We start from the raw sequence: 26,347 nt of genomic DNA, 5'->3' as shown, positions 1-26,347 counted from the left end.
TCCATAAATAGCTCACTGAACCATGTACGTTGGAAATGTCTGATGCTCTTTGAGGCTATCATATGATCTTGAATGGGAAAATATGATCCCAAAGTTAGAAGTTTGAAGTGGAGGTCCTAGAAGACTTGGACTCTACCATCAATGAGATAAGATAACGCCCCAAGTGATATTGTTATTTAGATTGAGGATAGATTGAGGTATCCAGAAGATATATCTAGATGATGCTTTCATAGCTGTATGTGAAAAACTGTTCCCAACGATTCTTTGAACTACTGCAAGCTGATTTATTTAATTGAAGAGCTCTAAATGGAACATTTGGCCTGTTCCATTGGGTGCCGTTGAAGGCCTTTCCCCATCTGCTTTCGTGTGGCCACTGGCCATCCCCAATGGATGGGCACAACTGCCCTTTTGGCTTGGCCCGTGGCCGTCCACTGCCATTGGTCATTGTATGTTGGTCTCTTAACTCGTTCTCCCTCCCTCTCTGTCTGCCGCTGTCACTCTTTTCTGGGTTAGTTCTTTTAACCCTCTGTGGTGGCTCCCCCACCATCCGTCGTCTAATGGCTGCAGCAACAACTCAATTTTCTGGGCAGCGATTAGCAGACGGACGGTCCTCATATGTAGAGCATAGTAACTCCCGAGAGAGGGGGGTGGTCAGGGAGCACAGAGACAGAGAGAGAGAGCGCCAACGCAGGGCAGCGACGCTGAAGTCGAAGTCGAAGTCGAAGTCGCTGCTGGCGCTGACAGCGACGGCCAGTCGGTCCAAAGATGTTTTCATCCCCCTGTTTCCTTGAGGTCCACTCGCAGCACGCACACATGCCCAGCCAAAAGAGAGTGTGAGAGAGAGAGGTAGCGGCAGCAGCAGCAGCAGCAGCAGCAGCGGTGGCAGTGGCATGCAGCAACCCCTCTGCATGTGTGTGCGTGTGTGTAGTGGTGGCTACCACACGTTTTTTTTGTTGTCGCTCTCCTCTGCCGATGCCCCCGGACTTCCAGAGCAATAAAAAAAAAAACGTATGCTGCTGCCGCTGCTGCCTCTGTCAGCGTTAGCGTTAGCGTCGGCAGCACAGCCTCTCACACAGACACGCATACGGGCAGAGCGGAGGGGTGTGGGGAGAGGAAGGACCGTGCCCTGAGGGACTGGGACTGGGACTGAGACCGAGACCGAGACTGAGACCTCGACTCGACCGTGTGGACGACCGTCACAGGAAGACATCGAATTGTCAGTCCACGTGAAGCCTCTGAGGGGTCAACAACACACGCGCTCTGCCCTTCCAAATGCGCTTCCTTCGAAAAAACGGAGAGTTGAGATCCTTGTGGCAAACAGAAACGTAACCGTTAACCGTTAACCGATTGAAACCGATTCGTGTCGCCTGCCCGTGAAAGTGTTTCCGAAACGAGACATTCGCTCAAAGCTCCCACCACACGCAGGACAATTGGATTACCTACGATCGTGTGCCCCCCCCCCCCCCCCCAGTGCCTCAACAACTAAGACAATTTTTTTTTTGTATAATTATTAAAAACAAAACAATTTGTGATGTGTTAATCGAACGAAAAGCAATCCAAAAAGGAAAAAACACAAAAAACAAAAGACAAAACGAAAATCCTTCGTTGCTTTTCTTTTTTTTTTTGTGGAGCAGAAGGAGCCGCCATACAAAATGTACAACAAAATGCTGTCGATCAGTGAGGATCATGGATTCCGTTCGCTGAGTCGTAAGTGTCCATCAAAATATAGCCCTACCATGTGGGGGTTCTACGAGCTCCAGTGAAGAATTGGCTTGCTGGGGCTGGAGGTCCGATACCATCATATCGGTCCGAGAACATTTCCCAATAAGCGACAAAAACACAACGCATGTATCGTCGTGTCCCCCAGCACGGACGCAGATAACCGCAGAATTTCTTGGAAATATTTCTTGGAACATACCAACTCCCCCACTCGCTCCGTGTGTTCTTCTTCCTGTTCTGTTCTCTCTCTCTTTAATCATTTGCCGGTGCTACGTCTCTGACTCTGACTCTGTTCTGTGTCTCTCTGCCTCTGTGGTTCCCCAAATAGATACAACAGGCAAATGTGCGGACAATTTTTGATAAGCGAAACAACAACAGCAAAAGCCAACGCCCGCACCCACAACCACACACATCCATGGTCCCACAGCCTGAGCCGATGGGGAGTACGTAGACCTACTTATTGCAGAAGCGAGGGGTAACCTTACCTTACCGTACCCTCTGCCTACCTACAAACACACTCGTATATAGATCGCAGCTATTTACATATGTCCGTGGCTGTGGCTGTAGCTCTGGCTGTGGCTCTGGCTGTCGTTGACTTTCGGGAAATAAAACACACACACTGCCCCACTCCGCCACCTCGAAGCACCTTGCCTCACAACACAAACACAAATACAAATATTTTAGCGACAAAAAGTAAAACTTACACAAACCACATGTCTTATCAACGAAAAAATGAGAGTACCTCAGCCACAACGCACAACGCACAACGCACAACAATGGATACATTCTGTGGCATTGGCATTGGGCAAACAGAGCCCAGTCGGTTCCTTTCGCTGAGAGACCCATGTCCAGAACACTCTCCGGAGAGCAGACACAGAATTCTCAGATACAGATGGTCGCCACATCAAAGGTGCAGTGCACATTGACTGCAATCTGCTCTGGCGATCTCCCGTCACCCCAGAGCGGTACAGTCCTGAGGCTTAGCTTTGCAGCACTTTCATTTGCATAAAACTATCGTTGAGTTGTCTAGGAAGTGCAGGAATCTAGGAATTTTCCTATTTATTTGTGTGATTTTAATTTTGTATTCCTAATTTTATTGAGCATTTCTTTTGGTTTATTTTTGGGTTGTTTTTTTTTACTTCATTTTTGTAGTCGTGTCTTTTGCCTTGTTCCCATTTCCTTTGGGCTTATCAGTTGGCCATGTGTGTCCAGCTTTGCCCCACGCACACACACACACACACACGACAACACATGTACCATAATGTTAATGCCTGATTCCAGGCCGCGACCGCTGCCGCCCATATTTGCATATGGCTCATTCACTCAACCTGGCGGCATGGCATATCCCAATGCCCATAGCCACGGTTACGTTTACGGGTACGGGTACGGGTATGGGTTCGGGGTCCGTTGGCTGGGCTGTTCATTTGTTTGCTTGTTTGTTTGTCCAGATACGCGTTACCTTACCCGTGTGCCCTGTGTCCGCACTTCTCCCTCTTCGCTCCCAAAACCCCAAATCGTGCAATCGTGGGGCAAACGCACATATGCGGGTGTTATCAGCAGTCAGCGCTCTAGCTTTTGGCTAACCGCTTCTTTTGCCACCCTACTGAACCACAGCAGACCACAACGCTTCAACCGCAGCACCACTGCAGCTCCAGCTCCAGCAGCAGCACCAGCACCAGCACCAGAGCTCCAGCTGTGAGGAGCGGAACAGCTCGGGGCGGACATTGGGCAAATAAAACCAAATTTTTGTATGCTAAAACACTTTGCAAAGGGCCTTTTGCCGTTGATAAGAGAGAGAGAGAGAGGGAGAGAGAGAGAGAGAGCGAGGAACATACAACAGGAATCATTGTGGCGGGATATGGGCAGTGGCAGTACTTTATGTGGGAGTTTCTCTGGGACTGGCACGGGGAGTCTCCCCTGCTCTGCTGTGTTTGTTATAGTTTCAGCTGCTAAACACCTTTCCATTCCGCTGATAATACATACAAACATGTGTGTGTGTGTGTGTGTGTGTGTGTGTGTGTAATTTGTTTAAACAAATTAAGTCGACTTTACTTTACCAGCTGCCCCGCGCTCTGTGGCGCTGCTGCTGCTGCTGCTGACGTCGCTTTGTCACTGTCAAAATACCGAAAAATATAAGAAGAAAAAAAGTAAACTTATTGCTTATTTGTGTGGGTAATGGACACACACACACACACACACACACACAAACGCCCCCGCACACACAGTGTGTTGTTATCTGTCAAGAAAAAAAACGTATAGAATTTTCGAATTTGTTTAACCTTTTTTTGTTTTTTGTTTTTTGGTGTTTTTTAAATGAGTTGGCCAGCAAAAAACAAAAACCACACACACCAGGCCCAGGCCGAGGCCCATTTTTTCGAATATTTACACAGCATTTCTGAGGGCCTTTTGTTGTGTTTTTATTTAACCCAAAAGACAACGAAGTGGAGCAGCACTTGGCGTCATATATTAATTGGTTTCCCATTCGCGGATATCAATGCTTTTGCTGCCTTTGTGTGTGGCAAAATTTTTGTAGTGATTGAAGTGGTTGCAAGTTGTTTATCCCTCCATTGCCTCCAACATATTCTGGAGCAAAACTTGAGCTACGATTCCTTTTCCTTCTCTGACTCCATCCGATACTTGGTCCAGTTTTTCGCTGTGGCCGTGACGCCATTTTTCATCTGGCTTTCCCTTGCGGACAGAAGCACCTAAAAGCAGCGCCGACGAGCATGTGGCTTGCGGCTCTCTGCCTGGTTTTTATGGCGTTATACACACTAGAATAGAGCCCCCTACCCACACTCCCCACCAGCCAAGGCCTCCTGCCACACAACCTTTTGGCCATAAAAGCAAATCCTTCGACGCTGTCTTGCTGTCCTGCTTGTGTGGATTGTGCCACGAATGGGGGCATAAATTAGCACAATCAACGTATTGTTTTCTGTTTTCTGTTCGCCACGCCTCCAACTACTCGCCACTCAATAACATGAAAATGTTATAAATAACAAAAATACACACACAGGAAGGAAGGAAAGGAAGGAAGGAGGCAGGGAGGCAGGGAGCCGAAGGAGTGTCTCTGACTATGGGGAGATTCATATTTTCTTGTTGCTGATAATTTGCGCAAAACTTCTATTAATATGTTAATTCTTAATTGTGCTACTTTGAGGGCTGCTGCTCCATCCAGGATCTAATGCAGTGAATGGGCCTCGTCCTCGTCCCTGTCCCAGGTCCCCCCCCCTAGTAGCAGCTCGTAAATATTTCGGTTAAGCCGAGAGACGCGGCTAACAAATCGACGGCACTTCAATTTATAAATATATCCAGCCAAAAAGGGGATCCCCGTGCTAGCCGAGAGGGTGGATGAATTAATTACACATATCCCGAAGGAATGGCTGGAGCAGGGAGCAGGGAGCAGGGGGGAAAGGCAGTTTGCCCATGACATCACACAGCATCAATAAATACAATAAATACTCGTTTCCCCATGCGACAGCCACCAGTTATGACACTCTGCTGGAAATATATTTGATGTTTCGTCTCTCAATTCAATCTGGTCAAGGGTCGCCGGCTTTGGCTTCGATTAGGGAGATGAAAGAAAAGGGTTTTCCCTCTATGCCAAAAGCTAATGCAATTTATGACTTTTGGCCACGGCTCTGGCTTAGAGACAAAAACTCTCGCTCGCAGTGGCCTGGTCCTGGTGCTGTTGACACTTGTGTCAGGCGGACTGTCAGCACCGCTGTCTGACATTTGACAGCTCCACAAATAGCAGCAGCACCACCCTTTCACCTTTTATTTTCCTCTGGCCAGCTGCTCTAACGGCTTACCCTCTTCAGCTGGCGGCGCAATATTGCATGCCACTGCTGTCGCTGCTGTTGCGGCTGTCAATAAGTATTTTGCTGTCTTTGTTCTTTCATGGACTCCTCATGGACTCCACCCTTAACCCCTACTTTCGGGCTAATCTCTGGACAAACATCTAATCTAATCGCTTAGGCAAATAGCAGGCAACGCCCCCCTGCCACTGTGCCACTGTGCCACTGTGCCAGCGTGTCCATCTCACTGTCTCTGGCCACGCCTACGCCTACGTGCGGCTGGCAGGTAGAAAAACAACCAGGTAGGCCGGGTCCCTGCCTCTGTCCTCTGGGCCAATTGCAGGCCGCATCGATTTCACGCCAATGATCGCCAATCAATAAATTCAATAATAATCAGCATCAAAAAAGGGAAACATATTCTCTCTTTTTTTTACCAAAAAAAAACCTAAGAAAAAAAGGAAAACCGAATCAAATCGAAATGAAGCGAAAACTTGTGGCCAGACCCAGGCAATCAGCAAAAATTACCGAAAACAACATCGTGTCACATGTATGCGTGTCAGCTCCCCTCCAGGATAGAGCACGGGACGAACAATCAATTGATAACAACAAAAAAACGAAGGAAAATAAATATATATGCGAGAGAGAGAGAGAGAGAGGAAAAAGTCAGTGTGTGCGGTCACGGACAATGGCAAAGTTCCATGAGAGATGATCAAATGCTTAGGGCGCATTAGTTATTGTTTGGCGAACCCAGGGAACCCAGGGAACCCAGGGAACCCAGGGAACCCAGAGAGGCCACGGGCCAAACCGCAAATTGCTTCAAACTGGACATAAAAAATGGACAAGGGATGAGCCATGAGCCATGAGCCATAAGCCATGAGGGTGGAGGCAGGACAAGTGGCAGGCGCGACAGGGAGTCAATAATTCATAGATATATTTCCTAATTGATTGGCAGTGGGACACAGGACATGCGGTAATTGAGTGTGTGACATCGATAGCTCCCTCCCCCTTTGGACATTGATTAAAGCTCATTATAATCATAGACCCCATAGACCCATAAATATATATGTGTGTATCTTGGAACAATAAAAAATATTCTCCACCACAAAGGGAAAGCAAAGGAGATGGAAAAACTTGTGTGAGATTTCGATTTGAAGTTTTGTTGTGCCAAAACGGACGGTGGCCCCCGGGGGGCTGGTGTCCTCGTTCTATTTGGGTTGTGGCTCTGCCCAGAAGTTTTTGTGTTCGGTCAATCAAGTTCCATCGATGAAAACCAACACACACACAAAAGTTGCCAGGACAGCCGCAGGATATATTGCGAGACTTTCCTTGTTTTCGTTGCTGTTGCTGTTGCTGTTGCTGGTGTTGCTAATTTCTGGGGCAGATAAGTCGCCATGACAACAGCAGTCGCTTCTGTGCCAGTGGCAAGAATCAGTTCATTGCGCCTCGAATTAATTGCAGGAGGAAGCAATTTTGGGCTGAGCCACTGGAATTTATGGGCAAAACTATGCACAATCGATCCCACCACCAAAATCTATGAACCGAACCACTGTTGGCGCCCCTTCTGCCACACACATGTGTATGCAAATAGTGCGGCCTGAAATCCGCTGAAGTTCCCCTTCCCTCCGCTCAGCGTTCAGCATTTTTATTGTTGTTTGTGGCATTTAGGCAGAAGGCGGAAGGCGGAAGGCCCAGCTCAGAGGCAAATAAATTAAAGTGCATACACAGGGCACTGCCCTCCCCCACTTAGACTGCTTACAGCATGCAGCATGCGGCATGTCGTGTCTGCTTATCTGCCACAAAGACTGAGGCAGAGCGATTCCCCCCTGTCCATATGTAAATAAATTGCAGCAGGCGGAGGGTTGTCCTGGTTTCAGTTTTTGCAATTAACCAAAACGAAACTATCGATAAATATGTCTGTTATCGGTGAACAGTCGATAAATTAGTTGGAAAATTGCATCAGAATTGGTGCTTGTGATTATTAAAGTCTCGCAACTGCCGCCAAAGGACATGGCCCCATAAAAGTGACAAAATGAAGAGGCAAAGCAGCAAAGGAACTAAATTAGAGACAACTCCTTGCAACCCGCCATCCCCACCATAGCTTGGAGACAGGATACAGTAAATTCAATTCCACATGCCACATTCCGCCGAAATGGCATCCTCCTTTGGTGTGCCTTCCCCTTCCCTTTCGCTCCCTTTCCTTTTGCTTCGTTCTGGAATTAAGCCAGAATTGATGGCCCACCATTCGATGGGCCATAAAACGGGTCTGGCCAATTGGCGGAATTGGGGGAATATTTATGAACTGAAAGTGTAGCGAGAGCAACCATTAAGCCGATTCCCATCCTCCTTGCAGATTCTGACTCCACAGAGAACGATGCGGTTGCCGCACAGGACATTCTCACGTGCGGCGCCTGCCAGAAGGCATTCGCCCTCTCGGACATTGTCAAGTTCATCCAGCACAAGGTGCTGCAGTGCAACAAGGAGAACTATGGCCAGTGCTCCACGCAGGGTCCTCAAATGGACCGTGACGCGGAGGAGGGACGACCCCTGAGCCTCGTCAATCGCCGGCCCTCGATCTCGGCCATACCCATCACAGGCCGCAAGTCCGCACCATCCGTGGTGGTCAGCAGCGGCGGTGGTGGTGGTGGTGGTGCTGGTGCCACGGCTGCCACAGCAGCGGCCGTTGCCGCAGCAGCAGCTGCAGCGGCGGCAGCCAGCAGCACAGCCAGCGGCTCCAGGATACACACCCCGCCACCAAGTCCCGCGGATCTGCTGGCCGATGGTGCCAGCAGCACGCCCAAGCGCCTCGTTGACGGTGAGTCATCAAAGGAGAATCCTTCTTGCAGCTCCTTCTGTGTACTGACGCAGCTCCTTCCCGCTCTTTCCCCCCCCAACAGAGAACGACAACACAACGCCCAAGGACAGCAGCGAGGCGGCAGCCACCATCGAGGCATCGATGCGCGGCAGTCCGGCGGCCATTGAGCGGCAGGCGGGCGGCGACAGCAGCTGCGATCTGCTCGATGAGGAGCAGCATCCACACACGCCCAAGGTCAAGCAGGAGCCGTATGCCCCTGACGAGGATATGCCCCATCTCGCAGGATCGCAGGAGCAGGAGCAGGAGCAATCCGTTGCCGACTGCCAGCCTCTGGCAAAGCGGCCCAAAATGGAGCTGGTCGATGCCGAGGCCAACACAGTCCACACAGGTGAGTGTCCTCATGCCACAAAGTACACTGCCCCCCCCCCCCCTCCTGTGCGTGTCGTGCCCATTCTTGCCGCATATTTGGGTGGCAAAATTAAAATTCACAAAGTGCCACCCAGTCCAGTTCGCGGGCGACAGTTTTGACCAGAGAGCGGAGAGATGGGGAACAATTTTTGTATGTGCCGGAGCTGGGCAAAAAATGTGTTTGATGTGTGTGCCACACAAAGGGGCGGCACAGTGGATAAGTCGCAATGCTGATCGGGCCGCGGGCCCTCAGCGATAAGCTGCAGCTGCAGTACGTCCGAGAAGCACACAAAAAAGCAAAACAGAGAGTGAAAAAAGAAGGAAGCAGAAAGCAGTGCGGATACGGATGCGGCCACTGGGATGGACGGACATCAAAGCGCAGCAGCAGCAGCAGCAACTCTCTGATAGAGAGAGAGAGAGAGAGTGAGAGTAGAGTGCAGCAGCAGCAGCAGAGGCAGGGACACTCGGACACAGGGACACAGGGACAATCGAAGCTTCCCGAAGGGCAACCCCCACTGTCATCTTCCATTTGCAGTTGAACTTCCATGAACATGCCCCTGCCCCTGCCCCTGCCACTGCCCTTACCCTTTGACTTTGACATTTCAATGCAAATGATGATGAAAAGCCAAAGACAGCAATAAAAATACACGACCAAAGGAGCGGAGAGTGGAGGACAAAACAAAGCTTCTCTCTAGCAGTGAGATTGTGCCTCGAGGGCAATTTGAACGCCGCCTGGACAGGCGAAGGAATGTGCCACGGTAGGGGGATGCTGGCCACTTGACTGGACAAAGGATGTGGCACTGTGGCACTGCGGCACTGCGGACACTGGACTTGACATACGCACAAAAGCGGGCGAAGAATCACAGTGAAACAGCGAGGGAAAGGGTCAGCTTTTAGCAGCTGGACACGTGCCATGATCTCGCTCGCGCTCTCTGTGTTTTGTGTTTTGTGTGCGTTGCGTGGGTCAGAGGTCAGAGGCATCGAGATGCACAGGTAAACGGTCGCGTGGCAGAGTGGTCAACGGTCAACGGTCAACGCAGCTTCAGCTTCAGCTTGTAGCAGACGAGCAGCAGTTTAACCCTTGAACTTTTCTGCGAACACGACAAAAAAAAAAAACACAACAGAACAAAACACAAAAGTCAGTGACAATACAACAAAGTTGTTTGACTCCGACAATGGATGAAGGAGCAGCGAAACGACCAACGACAACTGACAGCCATCCGACGCACAGATACACACACACACACACACACACAAAACAGCTAGAAGTGATGGGAAGAGGATACAACTGGGGGATCCCCGCGTTAATTACGCATTGTTTTCTCTCTCTCTCTCTCTTTGATTTTTTCTGTTTTATTTTGCTGTGTTGGCTGTCCAACCCAACTCCTTTGACGCCCACCCCCCCTGCCAGGGCCATTCATTGTTGGCCATTTGGTAATTATAAACGTGAAGAGACAGAGAGAGAGAGAGAGAGAGTGAGCGAGGCCAAGGGGCACGCCATGCCATGGCAACCGAACAGGCAAACAGGCAAACAGCCAACCCATCCATCCATCCATCCATCCATCCATCCATCTGTCCGTCTGATCTGATCCTGGACAACAGAAAAAGAAAAAGCAACAAACAGCAGAAAAAAACGTGAATGAATAAAACGAACAAACTGTCAACAAAATGGATATTCGCTTGCGAATGCTGCAACATGTCCTGTTTTGCCTTTCTGCCACGCTCTTCCACGTTGTTCCTCGCTGTTCCACCTGTCAGCGAGTCACAGCAGCAAATGTGAGTGGCAGTGTGAGTGCTAATTATCAATTTCGCTGGCACACAGCATGTCGCGACCGCAATGACAATGAAACACCATCAGCACTCGTCCCAGCACCCCCCTCAGTGATGGTGGCAGGAGTGGGAGCGAGTGGCTCGAGTGAAGGTCGCCAAAAGGGTTAAGGGTCAGAGAGATGCATAGATGCGGCTTTAACCACAGCATCGGGCCATTCAATTATTGACTCATGCTGGCACTAAGCCAGAGTGTCATCTAAACAACAAAAAAAGAGAGAACTGACCCCGGGACACGCGGGACATGGGATCCCCTCATACAGAGAGTGTACCTTTCCCCTCCCTGGCTCTTGCTCTTGCTCTTGCTTTTTTCCTTCCGAATCAATGGCTAATGCGCAGAGCTCATGCAATTTCACGTCCTTCCCTCGGCCTCAAAGGATTAGAGCTGCTGGCTCCTTTTGTCTGTGTCTGTGGTGCCACATGGGGAGAGAGTAAAAGCGGAAAAGGATACAGCCAAGGGCTTAAGCAAAAGGTCGACTCGCCTCGCCTCGCATCTCCCAGCAAGAGCCATGCAAATGTGTTCATGGCCCCCGGGATGCTGACAGTTGGCAAAGCTGCAACAATTATCCCATTACAGGGGAACCCTTTTTTTTTTTCTCCTTTTTGGCCGTTTTCCGCATCGCTCATACGCAACGTGTAGCGGGAGCGGGAGCGGGTGCTGGCAGGCAACCAAGCGGACAAGCAGGCGGTCAATTTGCCATTTCCTGTGGCAACTTGATGGCTTTGTTTGCCACCAGCTTCCGCCTTACGGTCACTTGAGTCGGTCCTCCTACTCCACACGCCAGCAAAGCAGCGGCAAAGGCAGCCAGGGATTGTCTCTGGTTCAGAGTTTTGAGTTCCCAGCTCTGAGTTGAGATGAGCAGCTGACAGCAACAGAATCAGAGCTCGTGGCACTCGCTGAACAAAGGAACACATCACCTTCCCGCCTTCCAGGCAGGCGCATCCTCTTTGGCGCGTGCTTTACGCGGGTCAGAAGAAGGGCTCTGATCGGGGATCAAATGCCCGATGTTTTTCGACAACTTTTACCTCTTTTTTTATGCCGATAATGATAATGATGATGGTCTATACATACGTATATGCGAGCAGGGATCGTGTGCTGCTGCTGCTGATCATGCGCAACCCCTTGGCACAATAATAAAGGGATGAAGCCGAAGGATGAATTGTCTGTCAGATTCATTTGCATTTCCTGCTACGCTACGTGCGGCAGGAGGCATGCGGGGCCAGTCGATCCCCGTGATCCCTGTGATCCCCTCTGCGCAACACACACACACGAAAAGGGTCGCGACAAAATCATGTTCAACATGCCTCACCTTTGACAGAGGAAGCTGCCTGCTGCCTGCTGCCTGCTGGCTTCTTGCTCTTCGTTCTGCCGCGCGTAACGTCATAAAAAACACACACAAAAATAATACAACAAAAAAAAAAGGAAAAGTGTGGAGAATGCGTGTCCTGCTTAACCCCGTGGCAGTGTCTCGTGCGCGACAGGCGTTTTTCCCCACTCCAGCTGCTCCTTCCACTACTGCTCTACCTCCTCCTCCTCCTCCTCTACCTCTTCCTTTCAATTTTTATTTTATATATTTTTGGGAATTTTCCTTTTTTCTTGCTGGCAGCAAACCGTTTTAAAGCGTCATTTAAATGCAGAGAATGTCGCCGCGCATCGTTCGGGGGTAGTTGCTGCCCTCATCCCTCATCCCCCATCCAACGCCCCTTCCCCTTGCCCCTCCCCCTGCGGCAATAGTTGAGCATTAACACCTTGGCCACCGCCATGTCCTGGCGACATGTGGTTCCATTTCGGCTTCGATTAGGAAGCGCCTTTCGCTTTTTATATATTTTTATTTATTAGAAATTTTTACATTTTTCATAAATTCTCATTTTGCCCGCTGGCGCATCTGTTGCGTCCCCCTGGCAGGACATGCCACTTGCCACTTGCCACTTGCCACTTGCCACAGGATGTGACATGTTGGGCTGTCTGTGGCTGCGGGGTGGTGGCCGAGCGTGCCCCATGTTTAATGGCAAATTTACAAATGTCGCGACAAAACCGCAACGAAAACTACACGCAGGACATAGGACGCAGGACGTGCCCCACGTGTCGGTGTGGCAATATCCTCCGCAATATTGGCAATCTCCGCCGCATCGCAGACACATGTCCCCCCTCCCACACCCTGCCCAAATTTACACATAATTAATATTTGCAAATATTTCTGCGGTCTAGACTCTGCCACTAATCACAGTACTCTCCTCTCCTCTCCTCTCCCCCTTCATCTCGTTGCAGAGCCCAGCAATTACACTTGCTCCACATGCAAGACCCGCTACACATCCGCGTGGCGCCTCATCCAGCATGTCCAGCACTCGCACGGCGTGAAGATCTACGTGGAGGCCACTGGTGGCGCCTCAGCCACAGGCACAGGCACAGCCACAGCCACACTCACTGTGGCCACACCCGCCGCCCTCAACAACAGCGCTTTGGCCGCAGCTGCAGCCGCTGCAGCAGCCGCTGCCGCCGTTGCGGCTGGCGTCAGTCCGCAGCCCGCCGAGGCGGCGCTGAAGCGCAGCAGCCCCGCTGGAGCGGGTGTCGCCGCCGTCTCCATGTCCACCTCCGTCAGTTCCACATCCTCCGCATCGCTGGCCAACACGAGCGGCGGCAGCAACAGCAGCACCAGCAGCATCCACGCCAGCGGCAATGTCAGCATCAGCGCCTCGTCCCCCCAGCAGCAGCAGCAGCAGCAGCAGCAACAACAATTGCAGTTGCAACAGCAGCAGCAGGCGGCGCAACAGCAGCAGCAACGAGTGCAGCAGCAACAGCGTGAGAATCTGGCGTCGGCAATGGCCGCCGGAATGCGGCATCATCCGCTGCTGGCACCGCCAGAGGCGATGCATGCCAATCCGTTCCAGCTGCTGCGCATGCCCCTGCCACCGGCGCTGGCACAGGGCAATGTAGTTCCTAGCGTGGCGCCACTGTTCGGCCATGGCCGCCCCTCGCCCGCCGATCACTATCGCATGGAGCAGCTGGTGAGCGAACAGTTCCGGCATCACGGCTTCAATCTGGCAGCAGCCGCCGCCGCCGCCCAGGCACAGTTCAATGCCAACGGGCAGGTGTCCGCCAATGTTCCTACCGTCGCCAGTGGCGAGCCGCGTCCGCCCTCGAGCTCCAGCAGCGGCAGCCAGCGTGGCTCCGTGCCACCCGCCGCCCTGCCACCGCCGTCGCTCAGCTCCCAGCAGCAGCAGCAACAGCAGCAACAACAGCAGCAGCAGCAGCAGCAGCAGCAGCAGCAACAACAGTCGGGAGGTGCCACCACGCCTGGTCTGGTGGGTGGAGGAGGAGGAAGTGGCTCCTTGAAGCTGGAACCGCAGCAGATGGATTTTTACTCGCAGCGATTGCGTCAGCTTGCGGGCACAACAAGCCCTGGAGCTGGCAGCATTGTTAACTCGAGCTCGCCGAGTCCTCGACAGAAGCAATCGCCGCACTTTGCGAGCCCATCGCCCTCCCAGATACCCCAGCAGCAGCATCTCCACCACCAGCGTCCCCACTCGCTGACACCGCCCGAGAAGAGCGGCGGCGATGCGGGCTCCGAGAATGGCAGCCTGGGCAGCCTGGGCCTCGCGCTGGCAAGCACGCCGCGGTCGGCCAGTACGCCGCCATCGAAGGGCAGCCTCAACCTGGGACAGGTGGGAGTTGGAGCAGGAGCAGGAGCAGGAGCTGCAGGGGGCGCTGCGGAGCAGGCCAGCTGCTATGCGTGCAGCTACTGCGACAAGAAATTCCGCTTCGAGAACAATCTGATCATCCACCAGAGGACGCACACGGGCGAGAAGCCGTACAAGTGCACCGCCTGCGACTTTGAGTGCTCGCACATCCAGAAGCTGATGAAGCACATGCGGGTGCATCGCAGTCCTGGCGACGATCAGGATGGACAGGATGGCCCGGACGATGGCAGCAATGCCGACTCGCTGGAGACGAACGAGGCGGACAACGATGAGGATCCGAATCCGGATGAGTCCGAGGAGGAGATGGGCGACGCCGATGGGGACAATGATCCCGATGGTGACATCGATCCCGATGCCGATGGCGAGGGCGAGGGCGACGACGAGGACGAGGACGAGCTGGATGACTGCGAGGACATGGACTACAAGGCCGAGGATCTCAGCGTGAGCAACCGCATCGACGGCAAGAGCCAGAGCCCCAAGACCACCAGCTCGGGCGCCACCTCCCTGGTCGGCGAGCTGATGGACAAGTTCGGCCTCTCGAACATTGCCCAGTACAGTGAGGCGTACAAGCAGGCGCTGCAGGAGTCTGGCCGCAAGGAGGCCGCCTCCGTGGCAGCTGCCGCCGCTGCAGCAGCCGCCGCGGCCGCCGTCGATAACAACAATCGTGGCGGCAGCTCCGGTCCGGGCTCTGGCTCGGGAGCGGGTGGCGCTGACAAGATGAACGGCCTGCCCGTGGCCGCCCTCCGACTGCGCGATGAGTTCGCCAAGAACTGCAACATGTTCCAGCAGCCGCAGGACGGGCCCGGCCAGGTGCCGCTCTTCAATCCCTTCCCCAATCCCTTCGAGCTGAGCAAGCGCATGAAGATGGACGGCGGCGACTGGTGGGGCATGTCCGCCCTGCACCGCAACGAGGCGCTCTTCGAGAACCTCAAGCTGAAGCCGCTGGGCCTGGGCGGCGCCAATGCGCTCATCCAGGGACCGCTGCTCAAGAAGGAGAGTCGCCAGCGCAACGACACCTGCGAGTTCTGCGGCAAGGTGTTCAAGAACTGCTCCAACCTGACGGTCCACCGACGCAGCCACACGGGCGAGAAGCCATACAAGTGCGAACTCTGCTCCTACGCCTGTGCCCAGAGCTCGAAGCTTACCCGCCACATGAAGACGCACGGACGCACCGGCAAGGATGTGTATCGATGCCGCTTCTGCGACATGCCCTTCAGCGTCCCCTCCACCCTCGAGAAGCACATGCGCAAGTGTGTGGTGAATCAGGGCAAGGCGGCAGCCGCTGCCAATGCCGTAGCCGCTGCCCAAGCGGCCCAAGCCGCCGCCCAGCAGCTCCAGGCAGCCGCCCAGCATGCCCAGGCCGCCCAACAGCAGCAGCAGCAGCAGCAGCACCAACAGTCGCAGCAGCAGTCGCAGCAGCAGCAGCAGCAGATGCCCGTGCAGTCGCAGCTGTCGCCCAGCTGCCCCATGGGCGTTGTCGGCTATCCGCCACAGTTTGGAGTCTCCGTTGGGGGCCACAACCTGTCGCTGCCGGGCAGCGTTAGCGGGGACAACGACTCGAATGCATCCTCCAGCCTCAACGCTCATCCCATTTCGCTGAAGGAGGAGGCATGACTTTTTAGCAGCTGGAGCAGCGCGCCACACCAACACCCACACTCGCATCCACACTCGCATCCACACCAACACCCTCATTTGCAACAACTGCCACTACATGCGGTACATCCACATCCACATCAGCATCCAACGCTCTCGCATCCCCATCCGCAGCTGCAGCTGCAGGGTCCGCTGGTAACGGCACCGCCGCCAACGCTTCACCAATTGGCGAGCAGCAGCAGTCGCAGTCGCATCATGTCGCGCATCTTTTAAAGATGTCCACAACTGCATGTCCTGTGTATATAGAGTCCTTCCCTATCCCTTGCCCCCAGGTTGACATCAAGTTACGGTTAGCAGCAGCCGCCACGGATACCCTGCAACTTTTACAAAAAGATTGCCCCCATGCCACCGCACCCCACGAGAGACACCGCCAGCTGCACTCAGCCAAGCTCCTTGAAGGCGACAACCACAACAACAACAACAACAGCAACAACAACAACAAAAAAGGCAACACACACACATACACACGACCAGAGGCATTTAATACCAAAGCAATAACCGTTATGTAATATAATTTTAAAGATTCCAATTTTTTTTTCCAACCCCTAAAAAACAAATCGAAACGAAACGAAACGAAACGAAAGTGAAATCATAAGTACTTACCCTCTAAATATATAGAAATATCTCTTTTTTTTTTGTATCACCCAATTTTTTTGTGCTTGTAATTTAAAAACTAGATGGATAGTTTATTGTATATTTATATGTATGTATCGCTCACGATGGATAATCGAAAGTCATCGCGGAGGAGAGCGAGGATAATCGCGTAGCCAGTAATCGTGTGGACACACATTTTCCAGTGTATTTTTAGGCCTAAGCTAATGGATTTGTATATGAAGAGCAGAAAGGGTGAGAAACAAAAACCAAAAACCAAGAAAATCCCTGAAAAACCCCACAAAAAAAAAACACACACACACACACACAACTACAACTACATTTAAAGAAGGAAAAACTAAACAAAAAAACAAAAAAACTAAAAAGGGGTAACCGAGAAACAAAAATCAACCACGACAAAAAATTCAGGCTCCCAGCGAGCCGCAAAAATAAGCAAAAATTATACTCTAAAACTTAACTTAATATGAATATTATATATAATATATATATATATATATATATAACTATATATGTATAGTGGAGATCGCATATGCGATATGCGTGTGTGTTTGTGTATGAAACGAATGAAGGATATGTTTTTTTTTTTTTGTTTATCGATGTACATTTTTGTGTAGTAAATCTAGAGCTCCGAAAGGGGCGAGCACTTGTAAAAACTCTTCGACCCTCCACCACTTCTGACACCCGATTGTCGTTTATTAATTTTATTCGATTTTCGTTGAGCAGAAGTAGTCTCCTGACCCAGACCCTGACCCTGACCCTGCCCCCTGTCCCGTGCCCCACTAGTTTACTTTATTTTCGATAATTCTTTTTTTGCGCCTAGACATAAATTCTATTATTAAATGTAATTTAAAGAAAACAAAAAACGAAAAATAATCAAATTTTTTTACATACATAAATAAATATAAATGTAAAACACAAATTTTTTTTAAACAATTTTAGCATAAGAAAAGCATACAAGAAAAATCAAGAGAAACGATAAGGAAGCCCCCAAAACCCATAAGAAATTGAGGCGAAATGCAAATTAGAAATGTGAATGTGAATGTGAATGCGAATGATTGAAAGGCGAACACAAATTTGTACGTAAAACTTCAAGTGAAAGCAAGGAAAAAGAGTAAAACAAAAAGTAAGGAAAGGAAAGCAATTAACGAGAAAATACCGAAGCAACAACAAACAAACAACAACTAGATTTTAGAAGACTGAAGAACTGAGGAACGAAATGAGATGCGTTTTCCTACTGTAAAAGACAAGGTCAACCGGAACCGGAAAGACACGGACAGAAGAGAGACGGCGACACACACACACACACACACACACACTCAGAGAATACGGACGAGGACGAGAGAGAGATTTTTTTATGAATTGTTTTTTTGCTGTTGATTTTCGTTATTTGATTGAACCAAAAACAAAAAAAAAAGGAAAAGATTGAGATCCAAATTTTGATTAATATTTAATTGATTGTTTTTTAGTAGAAAGAAAATGTTTGTGAGCAAAATTCAAAGGCAACAACAAATGACATTAGTTTAAACACTTTGTTTGTCCCGTAAAACCACCCCATCAGTCCCCTCCCCCCACCAACACACAGAAAATAAATCCCCCTGCTATGGCAGTGCCAATGGTTGGGAGTCCCAGTCGTGAAGGACAGGACCCCGAAGGCCCTGCAATAACACGGGGATTTGCTGCATTGCAATTCTCAACGAAGTTTACCGTGCACAATTTATGGAATTCGATAACGATGAGATGAAATGAGATGAGATAACTTTAAGGAACCAGGTTTAATGCATTGTGTTTCAGAGACAGCCGACAAGAGTATACCCCGATATACGAGTACACCTATAGATATATAAATAGAACGTATATGAAGCGAAAACTGAATAAAAACAAAAACCCATGAAAAACTATTACAAAAAAAAACCATACAAATTATGTTTTATTTGAACCACCCCCTTCTACCCCCCTTCCACCACACAGGAAGCACATGGATCCTTTTTATTTGTACTTTGATTTGATTTCCACACACAGAAAAACGAAACGAAAATAGCCACAGAGAGAAACGAGAAAACACAGAGAGAGAAACGGGATGAAGCTGAAACGGAAACCGATACCGATACCGAAACCGAAACCGAAACGAAACGAAAAATAGGCAGCAAGCAAACTAAAAACTATCATTAAATCTTAGAGAATTAATTGTAGCTATAAAAAAAAACCCAAACAAACATACAAACAAAAAAACTTTATACTACATAAACGAAAAAAAACCCACGTAAGCGACAAAAAATATAAAAAAAAAGAGACGATTAAAAGGAAAGTAAAAAGGAAAAACCCGAGCAACAGCACGGGGGTTATTGTTGTTGTCAGTTTGGCCGAGCAATAGCAATGGGGAAGCCGAGGAGTCAAATTTATAAACCAAAAACGAAAATCCGATAAAAAAAACCAAAAAAAAAATATTTTTCAAATGTGTGTAATTTTTTGAACGTAACAATAATGGATACGAAATGGAAAAAAAAAACAAACAAATTTAAGAATTAATAATTACAAAATAGTTGTCTGTGTTACAAAAATACGAAAAAAAAACAAAAACAGAAAAAAAACCAAAAATACAATTGCAAAAACTGTAAGCGAGATGTGTGTTATTTATTTTTCTTCGTTTTCCAGGTGAGGTGCCATAAACTTTATAGCAAGACACCCTAAAAGTAGGCAGCAGCAGAGCTCAGCAGCAGAGATCGTTCGCGATCGACCGTAAACGGTTGCATACCGTGGGGAAGCAACCACCAGATGTCGCTCTCAACAAACGCACACACTCGTGCATATGTGCATACATTTGTTCTTCCGTTCGTTTGCTCTCTGAACGCACACGCACACACATGCTGGTGTCCGCCTTACAGCCCTCAAAGCGATAGAGAGAAAGTTGAGTGACCCAATCTTGACGCCATTGGCCACACTGTCCCCCACTGACCCACGCCGGCCACACTCGACCAGCGCCACTGACCAATCCCCACGCCGCTGGCCGCCCCAACACAGTTCTCATGTGTGCGGAAACTTCAATTGGCATCCAAAGTCGCACGTACATATGTACGATTGCGAGCAGAGTTGAAACGAACCTCACACATGCTGCGTCGGCAGCGCTGCCAACGACAGCAGCAGACAGAGCAAAGACCAAGCTGAAACACCAACACACCCTCCCGCCCACAAGCCCAGTGGGCAGTGCGAACCTGCTCAAACATACCGACAGGGGTTCGCTGTCGAGCATGTTCGACTGCCTCGCCACCAGGCGGGTGGTTGCAAACGGACATCGAGCCAAGCAGCCAACTGCTCGCATGAGGAATGCCTGCTGGCTGTGGAGGGAGGGGGTAGTTGACCAAAAGGTGGTGTGGGTTGGTCCCACACATGGATATGGGTGTGTGGGAGGGGTCTGCAAATAATAGTTTCCACACACACGATACTCTGGCATGGAGCAGAGGTATGCTATGCCCGTGCAAGCTCATGTAACAGGCATCACATACCCTCGAAAACCATTTCGACGTTTTCATCTGTATAAACACCTTAATTTAGAAGGAACACAAGGAAAATGGAAATCGAACTAACTTTTAGCAGTAAAAACGGACTGCCATCGAATGATACACAGTCTATGTGAGCCAAAAGTACTGTGGGGGAAGAGACTGCAGCAAGTCTCGTTTCAAAAAGGGAATGCGAATTGGTCTGTCTGTTGTAACAGAGAGAGGCATTATATTGGTAGAGAGGATGCTGAAATATTCTTCAGAACATGTATGCTGTATGCTGTCTATTGATGCATTAAAAATACTTTCGAAACAGATGTAAGTATGCACAAATTACAGGAACAGTGAAGAATACAAGAGAACATCTCAAAGAGTATTTGTTGTAGTTGTTACTTTTCGAACGTAGTCCATATGAATTACATACCTTTGATACTTAACATGCTCTTCAGAATGTCAATAGATGATTTTTCATTTATTGTTCTTACAAAGATATTTCAAGACTACTTTTCCACTGATTCTTTCAACGCGTTAGTCAGCTCAGAATCGTGCTACATCTGCTCACATTTTACACTGCGCATGGGACTGTCTTATATTTACTTACTAAAATGTATATTCTGTATAAATATGTTTGAATTTTATACGTAGGAAAGTGTAACAAAAAGGCGCATTAACTCCTCAATTTAGTTCTATAATTGAATACTTTTAGTTGATTCCCAAAGTTATTTATTTTCTTTCATTTAAATCCTATATCCAATAATATCATAAATAAAATTAAGATACAAAGTATTTTATATCGTTAGAGAAATAATTTCTATTGCATTTTTGCTGCTATGTTTTGAAAAGATTCTATGTAAAAATGTGTAAGATATTAATTGAATAATCGTGTATTCCGATATAGAGAGAAAGGCACATTTTCGGAGCAACTTCTTGTGGGAAGGTCTAAATTGAATTCGATAATTAACTCAAGTTTCTTTTCGTTTCCTCTACTCGCAGACTTGTATCATTGTCTTATGGGATGTCTACCACGACGCAGTGTTGAGCAGAGTATTGAATGTATTGGCCCCTGGCAGAGTGTTGTGTAGCGACTGAAGGTGGGCAATTAATAACAGTTCCTTTGCCAAATGCGGACGCGGACCCCACTTGGTGCGCATTATTCATTCTCCATTTGCATGGGCCCGGCGTCAGACCTTAAACCTCATCCCCAAACAAGGAGTGCGATTCGGTCTGTGGCTTTCTCTTGGCAGCTGGAGGTTCGTGGGGGCTGTGTGGAGGAGGCTTCTGGCTGCTGGCTGCTGGCTCTTAGCCTGATGCCTGGTTGGAGGATGTGTGAAGGCGATGGGCGACATTTGTTCCTGCAACGACTAATTCAAGTACGTGTGTGTGTGTGTGTGTGTGTGTGTGTGATATATAACGGGTAACGCACACATGCGTCCCGTATGAGTGTGTGCGTGTGCGTGGCCGCATGCCGTAAGGGTGAAACTTTTACTGTTAGCTCGCAGAGATTCTTTTCTGATGATAAATTAATTTATTATGTTCGAATTGAAGCACTCCTGCAGCCAGCACAGCCAGCACAGCCAGAACAGCCAGCCCAGCCACCAATGTGAATGCGAGCGAGCGAGCGGATGTAGCCAGCCATGTACGAGTGCGAGGATATCTTCTGCCCAGCACCGGAGTCTGGGTATCCGGACCCACAGGACGCACAGGACGTACAGCTCTTTCTCTTTTCCTCTTTACGGTTAGATGTACGTTTGTCTGTAAGAGTGTGTGTGTGTGTGTGTGTTTGCTTCCTTGCAACTCGTTTCAACCCCATCGAGTGTGCACAATTACAAAAACAACTACAGAAATAATGAACAACACCATCTGACCACTTGAATAATTTCAAAGTGGCGGGCGGGGCGGGTGATGTTTTAATTGAAACCCTTGCCGGAGCGGGGGAAATGGCGGCGTCTGTGTGCGACCACTGCCACTGGCACTGGCACTGGCATGGACACCCACCCGGGGACCGACAATAAGCGTACAGTTGAACAAACATGGCGGCGGCGGCATCGTCGTCTTCATCATCATCTTCCACCGGGAGAAGAAATACTACGAGTGAATGCCCCGTAGATCCTCTGAGGAGATCCTATGCCCGAGAGCTTCAGCTCTAACGAGCACGCAACTACTCAAAAAACAAACAAACAAAAAAGAATACGCAAAAATTTCACGCTTCCCTCGCATTGTTTTCATCATTTACTCTCCATGTTTTTGTTCGTTTTTTAAACAAAACAATAAAAACAGTCTCAGAGACAAGTCTTCGTCTACGGCTACAAGTCTCGTCTTCAACTCTCACTCTGACTGTGACTCTGACTTTGACTTTGGCTTTGGCTTCCCAATGCCATTGGAAAGATACCGCAAAGTTCTGCACAGACGCGAATGAGGAATCTTGGTCTTGGTTAGGCAGTGCCTCGAGAGAGGGGAATGGGCAACGTGGGTGTCTAACCCGGAAAGCAAAGAAAGTCAAAGAACAAATGTCTACGGCTCCAAAGGCAGAGCACAGTCATATTCGCCAGTAATTGAAATGAAAATTGCGAACCATCGGATGCCCTATAAGTAATTCGAGAATGCAACTTGGAGGAGTTGCATTAGAGATCGTCAGTCCTATTATTTGAGACATTTTATTAATTAAACAAGAGTTTTTTATGGAATCTCAACTGTTTCTATGCTTTTGCTGAACGAATAGGCTCATTCCTTATTTCTGTAGATTGCTAAAAGATGATTTGAACCTGCAAGAGGAATCGCTGCACAGATATGCATAGGATAAGTAAAGCATTTGTATTTGAGGGCAGATTATTTTACCGAGTGTTTCTGTCACGTATCGCAAGGAAGAACCGATATGCCCTTGACCTACGCATTGGCTCGAGTGCAGGGTATGAACAAACCGTAAAGGATGCACGCGCATTGCCACCACAAGCAAAAGGCAACCAAAAACCAAAATGAGAGGCGGGAGCGAGAGCGAGAAGGGAAGCGGCGTCGGCGGCAACCCGGATCCAAGCCCAAGCCCGGACTCAGACGCGGACTGACGCCTGGTCCTGGTCCTGGCTCTAACTACGGCCACTGTTCGGGCAATGGGCAATGGGCCCTGGCCACCCCTCATTCCACATGAGGCCACGTAATAGCTCCACCAAAACATGCAGGACACAGACACAGACACAGACAGAGGCACAGGCACACACATGGCCATTATGTACAACTGTACATATGTGCACATGCATGGGATGTGTGTGTGTGTGTGTGTGTGTCCTGATGCTGGATATCGTGCTCTAGAGACCAAATGGAAACTTAAGCCTTTCTTTTGTGCCAGCTAAGGACTCTCATACTGTCCATGAACCTTTGTGGCGGTATAAAGAGCGAATGAGTGGAGCCGTGGCGAGGGAGGAGCAGCGTGCAAGCGGGATAGCGGGCAGGGGGTAGAGTGAAAGAGTGAGAGAGCGGATGGTCGAGGTCCCTTTCAATGCATCCTTTTCGGTGCGAGCAAAATTTTGTCTTGCTGTCTGTGTGTCTGCCTGGCCGTGTGTGTGGGTGTGTGGGTGTGTGGGGGGGAGTGCAAGTGCACTCTCCGTCCTCCCATTGTCTTTGCCCCGCTCACATACCCACACATGCACACAGGACACACATGCAGGACACATGGCACGCTCGTTCGCGCACTCGCTGGTTCGTTAATAAGAGCCCCAAAGCGGAGCTGCTCCCAGGCGTTACCCGGGCAATGCCCAAAGCAAAGACCTGCCCCAGGGCATCCTCCTCCCCACTGCCACTACCACTACCCAGCCACTAGCAGCAGTGGCTAACTTTGCATCACTGTCCACACACACGCACAAAGAGAGTGTAAAGAGTGGAAGAGAGAGAGAGCGAGCGAGGTGGAGTTGCAAAAAAGAGAAATAATGAATAAAAGAATCATTAAGCCAGTGTAATGTGTGTGTGTGTGGGGATTTTCCTGTGTGAATGTCTAGCTCTGCCCCCTCCCCCCCCTCGAACCCCTTTTTGTCACGCCAGCATCGGCAAACCTGGCCAGTGGAGAGTGCAACTTTTCGCCCCTCTGCCCACGCCACACTCCATGCCACGGCACTCCAGCTCTCCCTCCTGCCCGCTCTGTTCACTTGCTGCATGGCTGACATTCAATGACTTCTCTAACTTTTCACTCGGTTGTTTGCATTCTTTTTCAGCCCCCCAAACCCCCAAACCCCCAAACCCCCAAACACCCCGCAACACCCAGCCCAACTCCCCGCCCTTTTATAGGTGTGTTGCTGTTGTTCTTTGGAGTTTTCCAACAAAACGCGAATACGAATGCAATCCCGGAGTTGGCTTTGCCATTGTCCCCCACTACACCGCCCTCCCCTCCCATCGCTGCTGCTGCTGCTGCTGCTGCATCGCTTCGCTTATTTGGAAAATCCATTTGTCCACCTGCCGTCAAAGGAGTGTGGGAGAGACACACACCTCGGCAGAGCTTTGCCGCCTGCTGGACTCTTGGATTGTTGCCTTCACTGTTGCTGCTGGTTGCACTTTGTTGCACGAATACTTTTTCAGATTGAAGGAGATACTCGGAGAAGCAGAAAAGATACCCAAACAAAATTTAAACAGAATCCCCCAAAGAGATAACATTTGAGGGAATTAGGAAAAGGAACAAAAAAACAGAAAGGGTTGTCAACGGCCACAGCGATTGTCGCGGGCCTTAATTAAAGTCTAATTGCGAAATTAGTGTTACATTTTGGACAGAATTTACTTGGATGGCTCGTGCCTATGGCACTAACTTTGCCGGCAGCACATGTTGCAATTTTTATGGATTTGAGCTGCGATTTTCATTGTGGCACGTACGGGTATGGGTCCGTGGGAAGGGCACACGCTCACCTGAGAACTCATTAGCTCCTCCCCCCAGCCCTTAGCGCACTTGAACACTAATTAAATTCCACACTCGACTTATCCCCTGGGATGGGCATGAAAATGTGAAGTATTTTGGGCGTTGGGCGTTGGGATGCTGTGGCCTGCCCCTGAAATGAAAGGGTCAACGAGCCGAAAGCCAACAAAAGTTCCCCTTCAAAATGATGTTAAAAAAGAGATCCTGTTTTTTGTCTCATTTTGGGTGTGGAGATTGTGCAGCATCCGAGATCAGTGGGGTTAATTGGCTTGATCTGTGACCCCAAACACTGATCCCGACACCCCGACAGCCCGTCACCCCGCTATTCACTGATGCTGGACAATTGCCACCAAATTGCACCAACAAAAAAAACAGCATCAAAAATCTGCTAAATTCCACAGCAAAAGTTCCACAGAGCCACCCCTGTTGCCTGGACCACGATACAGGACACAGGACACACAGCAAGCAGGAGACAGGACCTGCAGGACCTACATGGACCGGTTGGCCGGGCCTGGCTGACTGGCTGCGGTTGGATGCCTTTTTGCTAATGTCGCACTATTTATTAGCCTTAGGATTAATAAATTTTATTTGGTCACCGTCTTAATGAAATCAGCAACGCAAACGGGCAACTGGGTTCAGGGTTCAAGCGGGGGATTGTCGGGAAACCATTTCAATCTGCTTCGTTTTCGGTTCGGTTCGGTTTTTGGGTTCTGGGTTTTGGGTCTTGGGTTTTTTGGCTGCCCAGGGGGCATGCCCCATGTGTCTCTGGCCTGCCTGGTGTTTGTTTGTATGCCCCACGCAATCGCACTGCCAGAAGATATTGTATCTTCACACACACACACACACACACACACACACACACACACACAAGCACAAGCACAACCCCCGCACACACACACGGAGATTGGGGCAGCAGCTCTGAAGTTGCCAATTTGCCTTTCTGAATTTACGCATAGCTAAAAGTATCCTTTCGGTAACCACAAATATTTACCCGGCTCAAGGCTCAGGTCCTGCGGTCGCCTTCCCCACGAAAACCAGCAACGCCGCTGCTCCAGCCACTTGGCTGTGGATGTGAATGTGGATGCGGATATGGATGTGGATGTGGATGTGGAGATGTCCTGTCCTGTCCTGCCCAGCTCTGTCCTCTCGTTTCGTTTACTACCCTTTGGCAGCCGGCGCTACTTGCCTCGAAGACTCTCCTGTCTACGGCTGTCGGCAGTCGGCTGCCCTCTGGCCTCCGTTGCTGGTAATTTTCAAAATCTGTCGGACCATCATTTTCAATCTATCCCCAGTGCCAGCCCCCAGTCCCAGCCAGACCCCGCCCACACCAAAAGCCCGTCCCTCGACCAGCAACTTATTTTTCCATCAACCATTTGCCGCACTAGCCGACTTGGACCAATGCTCATATTTACACATATTCCCCCCGCCCCACCCACAGTCT

The 26,347-nt window shown here is 49.7% G+C and overlaps 1 protein-coding gene across 3 annotated transcripts in view; it reads left to right on the top strand.

The window, feature by feature from the left end:
* The window catches only part of LOC117580937 (transcription factor hamlet), a 46,959-nt gene extending 30,643 nt beyond the window's left edge, over positions 1–16,316 (top strand). For 2 of the 3 annotated variants that reach the window (XM_034267720.1, XM_034267718.1), the window contains 3 exons: positions 7,864–8,325; positions 8,408–8,713; positions 12,830–16,316. In XM_034267720.1, coding sequence (XP_034123611.1) covers positions 7,864–8,325; positions 8,408–8,713; positions 12,830–15,873 — 3,812 coding nt within the window. In that variant the 3' untranslated portion in view covers positions 15,874–16,316. Of the gene's footprint in view, positions 1–1,610; positions 1,708–7,863; positions 8,326–8,407; positions 8,714–12,829 lie in introns of those variants that run through there. The other variant, XM_034267719.1, reaches the window with a different exon arrangement.
* The last annotated feature ends 10,031 nt before the right edge of the window (positions 16,317–26,347 follow it).

Source organism: Drosophila guanche, unplaced genomic scaffold (genome assembly GCF_900245975.1).
Source record: "Drosophila guanche unplaced genomic scaffold, DGUA_6, whole genome shotgun sequence".
Lineage (NCBI taxonomy): Eukaryota > Metazoa > Arthropoda > Insecta > Diptera > Drosophilidae > Drosophila > Drosophila guanche.
This window is presented reverse-complemented; position numbering and strand designations above follow the sequence as displayed.